The following is a 10,901-nucleotide window of genomic DNA, read 5'->3' on the forward strand; positions in this document are numbered from 1 at the left end:
AGCAATAGGCCTGTCTGGGCCATTGGTTAACGGTGTGGTTTCCCTGGGCCTTGCTTGTCAGGCTTTGGCACTTCTCAAGGGGAAGGAAAGAAAATAAGCTGCTGAGGAAAAAAGCAAGAGTACAGCAGAGTCAGTTTCATAGCTTCTCATAGTTTCTGCCCTGGGAGAAAAAGGGGAATTGTACTGATCAGAGGCAGGATAAGGAAGTAATCAACACCTGACTCACTGGGAGCATTGCTAATTTGCCTCCTCCGGAGGAAAGCTGTGCTGGTCCCCTGGCTTGGCAGCAGGACAGTCATGGGAATTGGGTTTCCTGAACCCTGTGCCCAGCTTTGAGATGCTCTTTGCTTCCCACTGAAGAATGGACAGTGAGGAGGGCCTAGCTTCTGTCCTCCCTCTCAAAACGAGTGAGTGAGTGAGTATACTTCTCAATTGCATGACTGCTCTTCCATAGTGATTCTCTCTGTTACAGGCTTCTTGGAGAGGAGAATAGACCTCTTCTAAAAGGTACAGGATCTCACAGCATTACAGTGACAGAATTCTGTAATTTAAAGTTTTGTCCTTTAAGAACAGAGAGGATCATGGTGGGTATAATTGATTAAACTTTATACCAAAGCCCATCTTTTATTTTGTGCTTTCAGTATGGTAGCTTTTACTAACTTTTTTATTCTCTAAGTGGGACCTTAATCATTAATATCAAAGAGATGGAATAAAGTGTTTGTTTTTGTTCCCAGCTTTCTTTTTGGAACTCTCCTTTCTTCCCTTCCTGTTGAATGTAGCAAAGCAACTGTCTTTTCTCTAACCATCATTACTTCCCTTCTTGAATGAAGGAAGTCTGTCCAGAGGAAGAGCTCCTTCCTATAAGAATTGCCCTATGGTTTGGGGTTTTCCTATGCCTTTATGCAGGGCACATGTTGTTTATGTTTGATATTTGCTGTCTTGGATTTGGTTTGAGCATTCACTAGCATTGAACTTAACTTGAGTGGACAACAGTGTAATTTAAATCCATTTCTTATGTTGTGTGAATTTTGGTATTGTGATAGGTGGAAGACACTCATTCTTCATCTACCCCTTTTTTCAGTATCTGGCACCAATTTTCGCCCAGTCATTTGTGATCCATGGCTCTTGTGATATGCCGAAGATTTCCAGGCAGTTTCTGTGGGACACCTCCCCGACCAACTCTAATCAAGTACCATACCAACAAGAAATTGTCTGGTCAGACCTGGGAGGACTGTGTTTTGACTGGCAAAAAGATCAGTACTGACACCAGAATGGGAGCCACTCTCAAGCTGTTAAAACCTTTAGGATATCAAGGGTTTTGCAGTCCTCTTGCCTACAGTGCAACCCAAAGTGTGGCATATTGGAATGTGGGAAGCAGCACATGGCCCAGGGGACACGGCCCTACAAAACAAGTTGAGAACATTTGTAGCACCTCCTCTTCTCGGAGGATCCTGACAACCAGCCATGCCCTCCTGGGTTGGGAATTCAGCAAGGCCTCTGCCTCTAAGGCCAGCACGTTGCAGCCAGCCTCACCAGGCACCACGAGAGTTGAAAAGGACGTGGAAGTCTTTGATTCCTTTCAAGATCCTCGAGCTTTCCTACAGCTGAGACCAGAGTACCAGCTTCACAGCTATAACAGATCTGAAACTGGTCCGCCCCTGTCAGTTTCAGAAGGTGAACTAATTTTGCACCAAATCACAGTTTTTCAAAATAATCTCCAGCCCCAAGTCATTGCTGATTATTTCTGTAAGCTGAGCTCTTTGCCTGCAGAGCAACATCCTGTTTTGCTGTCCGGTACTAGCTTTACTTTGCTCTGCCAGCTGAGTGTGAAAAACATAGAGCTCTTTGAGACCCCAGATCTGATCTGCAGTTTGAAAGCCTTTGTCAGTTTAGGAATCCCTCATTCCCATCCAATGCTAGATGTGTATGAAACCAAAATTTGCCATCATGTGTGGGAAATGAACCTGGATCAGCTTCTTTTGGTGGCTGACCTCTGGCGGAACTTGGGCCACAGGGTACCTCGGTTTTTAAAAATCTTTTTTAGTTATCTCAGTATTCACTGGAAAGAGCTTTCCTTACCACAACTGATTCACTTAATATATATTATAGGTGAAAGTCGGCAGGCCCCTCAGGACCTAATGCAAAAACTGGAATCACTGATCCTCAAGTACATAGATCTGATCAATTTAGAGGAGGCTGGTGCAATTTGTTTGGGGTTCTTTAAATCAAGTAGTAGTCTCTCTGAATTTGTCATGAGGAAAATCGGAGACTTGGCCTGTGCTGACATGCAGCATCTGAGTAGTTATGCCTTAGTGAATATTCTTAAAATGTTCCGCTTTACACATGTGGATCACATACATTTCATGAAACAATTTGGACAGATTGCTCCTCAGCGAATTCCTTCCATGGGAGTTCAAGGTGTCATGCATCTGACTCTGGCCTGCTCGGCCTTACGCATCCTGGATGAAAGGGTGATGAATGCTGTAGCTGCTTCTTTGCCTCCTAGAGTAGCACACTGTCGAAGTAAAGATGTTGCTAAGATTTTGTGGTCATTTGGAACTCTGAATTATAAGCCACCCAACACAGAAGACTTTTATTCCAGCCTGATCAATGAGATTCACAGAAAGATGCCTGAGTTTAACCAATACCCAGAACACCTGCTCACCTGCCTGCTGGGCTTGGCGTTTTCTCAGCACTTTCCAGTAGAGCTAATAGATTTTGCTCTGAGTCCAGGGTTTGTCAGGTTAACTCAGGAGAGAAGTAAGTTTGAACTCACTAAGGAGCTGTGTACCCTGGATGGCACAGTTGGCATTGAGTGCCCACATTACAGAGGCAATCGTCTTAACTCTCACCTTCAGCAAGAGGGATCAGAAATACTGTGGAATTTAGCAAGGAAAGATATGTGCTCAAAACCTGAATTCCTAGAAGCTCTCTTTTTACTTGAGACCATGTTGGGTGGGCCCCAGTACATTAAACACCATATGATTTTGCCTCATACCCGATCTTCTGACATAGAGGTTCAGCTTGATGTCAACATGAAGCCATTACCATTCAACAGAGATGCCACATCAATTCAAGATGTAACCAAATTAAAGCTTAAGCATGTGGGAGTCAGCCTTACAGACAATTTGCTGAATCAGTTACTAAAAGGAAAATCAAGAGGGCATTTCCAGGGGGAAATTGAGTCAGAAATTGGGCAGCAGCCCATGGAGTTAGAGAAGAAGGCAGCCACATACTTGGGGGGCTCCCGTGGCAACATGGCAGACAGGTTGGGGGCCTTGGAGATGGCTGACCTATTATGCCCCCCAGCCCACTTGCAGGCCCCGCTAGTGAAGCTGGCTATTCAGTTGACAAATAAGAACCAGTATTGCTATGGTTCCAGGCATCTGCTTGGACTGCACAATATGAAGAGGCGGCAGCTGGTTCGGCTTGGGTATCACGTGGTCGAGTTAACCCATTGGGAATGGCTCCCACTGCTGAAACGAACTCGCTCAGAAAAGCTGGCATTCCTTCATGAGAAAGTGTTTACCTGTGAGCTCTGAAGGACTTTCAGGGCCATTTTTACTTGTACTTGCACTGTACAAAGTGTTACGAGACCATTACAAGAGCCAAAATATAGGTTTGGTAATAAAATGATCTGTTGTAGGTATTTAGTTGTACTCTTGTCTGACAGATTGGAGCTGGTATATGTAACTGAAAATAGTAACCCGGTCTTTTTCATGTTGCTGCTAATTTGTGCATATTACTCTTGGGTAAATAATAAACATCTTAAAATGTAGATAAGTAAGTCCTATTGCATTTTTCATTATCTGCCTGATCTCATGGTTGTTTAGAGTTTTTAGTGTAAAAGTGTAGTCAAACATTGTTTAAAGCCAATTTTTTAAAGGTGGTTTTCATATGCTTTACTTTAAAGTAAGACTCTTTTTCATCTTTCATGGTTTTTTCCTCATGTGTGGGATTGACACAGTGGCTGCAATGATGGGCTCAAGTATAGCAAGGATTGTAAGGCTGGCACAGGACTGGACAGTGTTTCATTCAGTTATATATAAAGTCAGTATGAGTCGGAGCCGACTCGATGGCATCTAACAACAGCAACAAAATTAAGATCCTTCTAATTTTTTTTAAGTTATTACTATCTTTTTTTTTAAATTGTAGAACGTATATATATGTGTGTATATACATATACATACATATATGTTGTTGTTGTTGTTGTTTGCCGTCGAGTCGGCCCCGACTCATAGCGACCCCTCCTTGGGTTTCCGCGGCAGTATCACTACGGAAGTAGGATTGCCCAACCTTCCTTCCGAGGAGTGGCTGGTGGGTTTGAACCGCCAGCCTTCTGGTTAGCAGGCAAGTGTCTTAGCCACTATGCTACCAGAGCTCCCGCATACATATATGTTGTTGTTGTTGTTATGTGCCGTCGAGTCGGCCCCGACTCATAGCGACCCCTCCTTGGGTTTCCGAGGCAGTATCACTACGGAAGTAGGATTGCCCAACCTTCCTTCCGAGGAGTGGCTGGTGGGTTTGAACCGCCAGCCGTCTGGTTAGCAGGCAAGTGTCTTAGCCACTATGCTACCAGAGCTCCCGCATATATATATATATAAATAAAACAAAACATTTGCCATCTCAACATTTTTTACGTATATAATTCAGTGGTCTTAATTACTTTCATCATATTGTGAAGCAGTTGTATTTCTCATTCTTGTGTAGCTTTAGATGTCTTTGTCCTTATTTGCCGGTTCTTCCTCCTTTAAAGAGCCATTTCAGAATTAATGAGCTAAATCTCTTTCTCTTCCCCATTTCTAAGTCTCCTGCATAAACTCCCTCCCCTGGATGTTTTCTCCCTAAAAATGGACATGTTGCTGTTAGTTGCCATCAAGTTGATTCAGACTTATGGCAACCCCATGTGTACAAAGTTGAACTCCACAGGCCTGTCTTCCAAGGCGCTTCGATGTAGGTTTGAAATGCCAACCTTTCAGTTAGTAGTCTTGTGCTTAACCATTTGCACCATCAAGGCACTCCTTTAAAATTGGACCTCTCACTGCCATCGAGTTGTTTCTGACTCATAACGACCCCCATTGGGTTTCCGAGGCTGTAAATCTTTACAGAAGTAGATGACCCCATCTTCCTTTTATGGAGCAGCTGGTGGGTTTGAACTGCTGACCTTCTGGTTAGCAGTCAAGTGCCTTATCTATTATGCCACTAGAGCTCCAAAATTGGACCTAAGAGAGTAGAATTATATAAGTGCCATTGGTCCCAAACCCAAACCAAATCCAAACCCCTACCAAATCCAAACCCATTGTCATAGAGTTGATTCCTACTCATAGCGACACTATAGGACAGAGTAGAACTCCCCCATAGTTTCCAAGGCTGTAAATCTTTATGGAAGCAGACTGCCACATTTTTCTCCCACAGAGCAACTGGTGGGTTTGAACTTCCAGTCTTTTGGTTAGTAGCTGAGCATTTAACCACTATGTTACCAGGACCGTGCCTCCACCACCCACTGCCATCAAGTCGATTCTGATTCATAGTGACCCTATAGAATAGAGTAGAACTGCTGTCCCATAGAGTTTCCAAGGCTATCATTTCTTTTTTTTTTAATTGTGATATGGGTGAAAGTTTATAGAGCAAATTCACTTTCCATATAGCAGCTCACACACACTTTGTCTCAATGACATTGACTGCAACTTCCCACAATGCAACCACTCCCCTCCCACTTCCTCCCCATTGACAATCTCTTCCCTGCGTCCTTCCCTACCATGCACTCCTGCCCCCCCTCCCTGTGCATACACAGCCCTTCTATTCTCCCATAATTAATCTCTCCAAGGAGTATATCTACCTAATGTAAATGCTCAGCTGATATGCCTGTCTTTTGTTTGGAAGCCACAGAAGTAGGTTCAATTCCAGACCTAAAGGGCAACTAGGGGTGGTTCCATCAGGCTCTATCAGACAAGCAAACTTGGTCCCTTTTTTTGTCCCCAATGATTTTGAGTTTTGTTGCGCATTGTTCTCCTACTCTATCCAGGATCTCCTACATAGTTCCTGCTCTGAGTAGTTGATAGTGGTAGCCAGGCACCATCTGGTTCTTCTGGTCTGTCATATCCAAGGCTATAAATCTTCATGTAAGCAGCCTGCTTCATCTTCCTTCCACAGAGCAGCTGGTGGGTTTGAACCACTGACCTTTTGGTTAGGAGCCAAGTGCTTTAGCCACTGTGCCACCAGACCTCTTTAGGACTGTGCCAGTAAGTCCCAAATGTAACAATTAGGCAGAATGTTTTTCATGGTAAGTAGCTTAGATGAAAAGTAAACATGTTACCCTCCCATAATAGGAAGTCCACTGGGTGTCAGATTTGATTGATTCAATCATATTAGAGCCAGAAGCAAAAGGAGGTTGTACCTAGGTAAGTAGCATAATCCAAGTAATTTGTGTAAACCCTTAGGGCCTGTAGGAATTAGTGCATACTCAAATTTGAGAAACACTGATATAAGTAAGTTTTAAAAGCATTTTGTATTGATTTAATATTGAATAGGTAAAAATTAACATGATTCAAAAGGTATTCAATGAAAACCCATGTTTTCCTGCCACATAGTCCCCTGCCTAGAGATTGCTTGTGTTATCAGTTTCTTACATATTCTTCCAGAGGCCCATACAAGGAAATAAATGAACACGTACACACATACATGTTTTTAAATTAATTTTATTATTTTTCTTTTTAACTGAATATACACGTGTGCGTGTATGTGTGGAGAGAGATTCTTCTTGTATTATGGAAAGTGATCTTTCCATTTTTTTCTCTTCTAAGTAGCTCGCAGCAAGGGGCATTTAGAAAAGGCTGGGGATGTTTTTAGTTATTAGAGTAGCTTGGCAGAACAACTGCCTAGGGATATAGGGATGGTCCCCTATAAGAAAGAATTATTATAAGGAAAATGTCAACAGCACTGCCTTCTGTTGAGAAACATTCCATTTGGTGGTTTGTGTATGAGAATTAGTGAGCTGAGGTGGACTGATATTGGCCACTTTACAGTTGAACAGACATACAGACTACTGTGCTGGGAATGACAAATTGAAGAGAGATGGTGTTGCATTCAATGTCAAAAACAACATTTCAGGATCGATATTGAAGTACAGCACTGTCAATGATAGGATAATATCTCTAAGGAAGTGCAGTTAATATGACTGTTATTTAAATTTACATACCAACCACTAATACCAAGCATTCGAAATTGAAGATTTTTCCCAACTTTCTGCAGTCTGAAAGTGATCAAACATGCAATCAAGATGCATTGATAATTACTGGTTATTAGAAAGTAAAAGTTGGAAACAAAGAAGAAGCATCAGTAGTTGGAAAATACAGCCTTGGTGATAGAAACGAGGCTGGAGATTGCATGATTGATTTTGCAAGACCGACAGCTTATTCATAGCAAATACGTTTGATCAACAACATAAATGGTGACTATACCCATGGAATTTATTGGGTGGAATACATAGGAATCAAATCAACTATATCTGTGGAAAGGGACGATGAAGAAGCTCAAACTCATCCATCAGAACAAGCCTAGGGGTCAACTGTGAAACAAACTATCAATTGCTCATATGCAAGTTCAAGTTGAAGCTGAAGAAAAGTAAAACAAATCCACAAGAGCCAAAGTACAACCTTGAGCATATCCCACCTGAATTTAAGAGACCACTTCAAGAATAGATTTGATGCATCAGACACTAATGATGTCAGTGGATGAGTTGCGGGATGATATCAAGAACATTGTACATGAAGAAAGCAAAAGGTTATTAAAAAGACAAATGAAAGAAAAGACCAAAATGGGTGTCAGAAGAGACCCTGAATTTTGTTATTGAACAGAGAGTAGTTAAAGCGAATGGAAGAAATGATGAAGTAAAGAGCTGAACAGAAGATTTGAAATGACAGCATGAGAAAACTATGTATTATAAAGAAATGTGCAAAGAACTGAAGTTAGAAAACCAAAAGGGAAGAACACACACTTGGGATTTCTCATGCTGAAAGAACTGAAAAAAAAATTCAAGCCTCTAGTTGCAGTTTTGGAAGATTCTATGGGAAAATATTGAACAATGAAGAAAACATCAAAAGAAGATGGAAGGAATACACAGAGACACTGTACCAAAAAGAATTCAGAGTTCACCCATTTCAGGAGGTGGCATGTGATCAAGAACTGATGGTATCGATGGAAGAAGTCCAAGCTGTCCTGAAGTCATTGGCAAAAAACATGTCTCTAGGAGGTGACAGAATACCAATTGAGACGTTTCAACAAATGGATGCAGCACTGGAAGCACTCATTCGACTATGCCAAGAAATTTGGAAAACAGCTACCTGGCCAGTCAATTAGAAGAGATCTATATTTGTGCCCCAGTCCAAAGAAAAGTGATCCAACAAGATGTGAAAATTATCAAATAGTATCATTACTATCCCATGCAAGTAAAATTTTGCTGAAGATACATACCTCTGAAGTGGTGGCAGTAGTACATTGACAGGAAACTGCCAGAGATTTAAGCCAGATTCAAAAGAGGATATGGAAAAGGGGTATCATTGCTGATGTCAGATGGATCTTGGCTGAAAGCAAAGAATTACCAGAAAAAATATTTACCTGTTTTATTGACTATGCAAAGGTGTTTGTGTGGATCATAACAAATTATGTATAGCATTGCAGAGAATGGGAATTTCAGAACACTTAATTGTGCTCTTATGGAACCTGTGCATAGACCAGAAGGCAGTCATTTAAACAGAACAAGAGAACTGTGTCATTTAAAATCAGAAAAGGTGTGCATCAGGGTCATATCCTTTCACCATGCTTTTCTGTTTACCTAGTGCCACTCTGACAAGAAATATACCACAAATGGGATGGCCTTAACAAACAGGAGTTTATTCTTAAAATCTGGAGGCTTTAAGTCCAAGTTCAAGTGTCAGGCTCTAGGGGCTGGGTGAAAGCCCCTCAACTTTGGGGTCCAGTTCTGTCTCCTGCTCCCAGCCCACTGGAGCTAGAGGCGTTTCTTCACTCAGACAGGTGCTGACTGCTGAGGCTGAGAAGCCCCAAGGTTGACAAGTAAAAAGGCAGAGTCCCAATGTTATCAAACCACACGGCAGGCCATTAACTTAAGTCCATTATAAGTCCCAGGGTCAGCAGAGCATGGCAGGCTGCTGAACAATGACATGGCTACATGCAGGGTCCAAGCGTGCCACAGGCTAGAGACCACTCTCAAAGCTGCTGCTTATATATGGGAAGCAGACCACATACCCAAAGCAGCTAGTCAGCTTCTTGTGGTAGATCCCACCATGGAGTTCATTGGCACTCTCATCATGGGGAATAACTACCACCAGCTGCCCAGCCACTCAACCAGGCCCAGCCAAGTTGACACAGAAACATAACCACCACACATACTTAGTCTGTATGCTGAGCAAATAATCCGAGAAGCTGGAGTATATGAAGAAGAACATGGCATCAGGATTGGAGGAAGACTCATTAACAACCTGCAATATGCAGATGACACAAGCTTTCTTTCTGAAATTGAAGCACTTACTGATAAAGATCAAAAAGTATAACATTCATTGTGGGTTACACCTCAGCGTAAAACAAAAATCCTCACAACTCAATTGGCATAACATAGCCCACAAAGACAATTGTTCTACATCCTATTTTGGTGAGTAGCAACTAGAGTCTTAAAATATTGTGAGTGGCCATGTAAGGTTCAACTGTTGGTCTCTCCCCATCTGGAGTAAAGAAGAGTGAAGAAAATCAAAGATGTAGGAAACAGTCCAAAGGACTAATGGAGCATGTGAATCCCAGACTTCATGATCCTGAGACCAGAAGAACTGGATGGTGCACTGCTACTACTGCTAACTGCTCTGAAAGGAGTTCACAGTAAGAGGTCCTGGATAGAGTCGGGGGAAATGTGGAACAGAATTCAAAATCATAAAAAAGACAAGGCTTACTGGTCTGATGAAGAAGTGGTGGGACCCCTGAGACTATGGCCTTTAGACACCCTTCAAGCTAGAAACTGAGCTTAACCCTTATGACTCAACTGAAAGCCATGATAGAACTATAAGGTGAACAGTAATATCAGGAGGGTATGCACTCATTACAACAAGCCTATGAGGTCAAGAGGACAGCATTTGCCCAGGGATAGAGCTAGGAAGGTGGGAAGGGATGGGAAGGAAGAACATAGGGAAGAGGTGGGCATAGGGAGGAAGTCGGAAGAATGCTCTTCCTGTGTGAGGAGTGCAGTAAATGTCACAGAACAATGTGTATGGATTGTTGAATAGAAAAACAATTTGCTCTGTAAACTTCGACCCAAATTGCAATTAAAAAAAAAAAAAAAAAATCCTCACAACTGGACCAATAAGCACATCATGATAAATGAAGAAAAGGTTAAAGTTGTTAAAGATGCATTTACATGGATCCACAATCAATGCCCATGAGCAGCAGTCAGGAAATCAAATGACATATCACATTGGGCAAATCTGCTGCAATGTGACCTTTTTGAGGTGTTAAAAAGCAAAGATGTAACTTTGTGGACTAAGGTATGCCTGACCTAAGCCATTGTATTTTCATTCATCTCATATGCACACAGAAGCTGGACAATGAATAAGGAAGACTGAAGAACAAATAGATTTTGGAAAAAGTACAGTTAGAATGCTCCTTAGAAGCAAGAATAGTGAGACTTTGTCTTACGAGAGACCAATCCCTGGAGAAGGACATCTTGTTTGGTAGAGGGTCAGTGGAAAAAGAGAAAGACCCTCAATGAGATGGATTGACACAGTGGCTGCACCAATGGGGTCAAACATGGCAAGGATTGTGAGGATGACACAGGACCAGTTTAGTGTTCAGTGGTACATAGGGTCACTATGAGTCGGAACCTAACAACATGTTAATTC

General features: G+C 42.1%; 1 protein-coding gene across 1 annotated transcript; it reads left to right on the plus strand.

The window, feature by feature from the left end:
• The first annotated feature begins 1,118 nt into the window (after positions 1 to 1,118).
• FASTKD5 (FAST kinase domains 5) lies at positions 1,119 to 3,542 on the plus strand. The gene has a single exon (XM_007934682.1). The coding sequence runs from the start codon at positions 1,119 to 1,121 to the stop codon at positions 3,540 to 3,542; it is 2,424 nt and encodes an 807-aa protein (XP_007932873.1).
• Positions 3,543 to 10,901: the final 7,359 nt, after the last annotated feature.

Source organism: Orycteropus afer, unplaced genomic scaffold (genome assembly GCF_000298275.1).
Source record: "Orycteropus afer afer isolate SDZICR_OR568_19922 unplaced genomic scaffold, OryAfe1.0 scaffold00020, whole genome shotgun sequence".
Taxonomy (NCBI): domain Eukaryota; kingdom Metazoa; phylum Chordata; class Mammalia; order Tubulidentata; family Orycteropodidae; genus Orycteropus; species Orycteropus afer.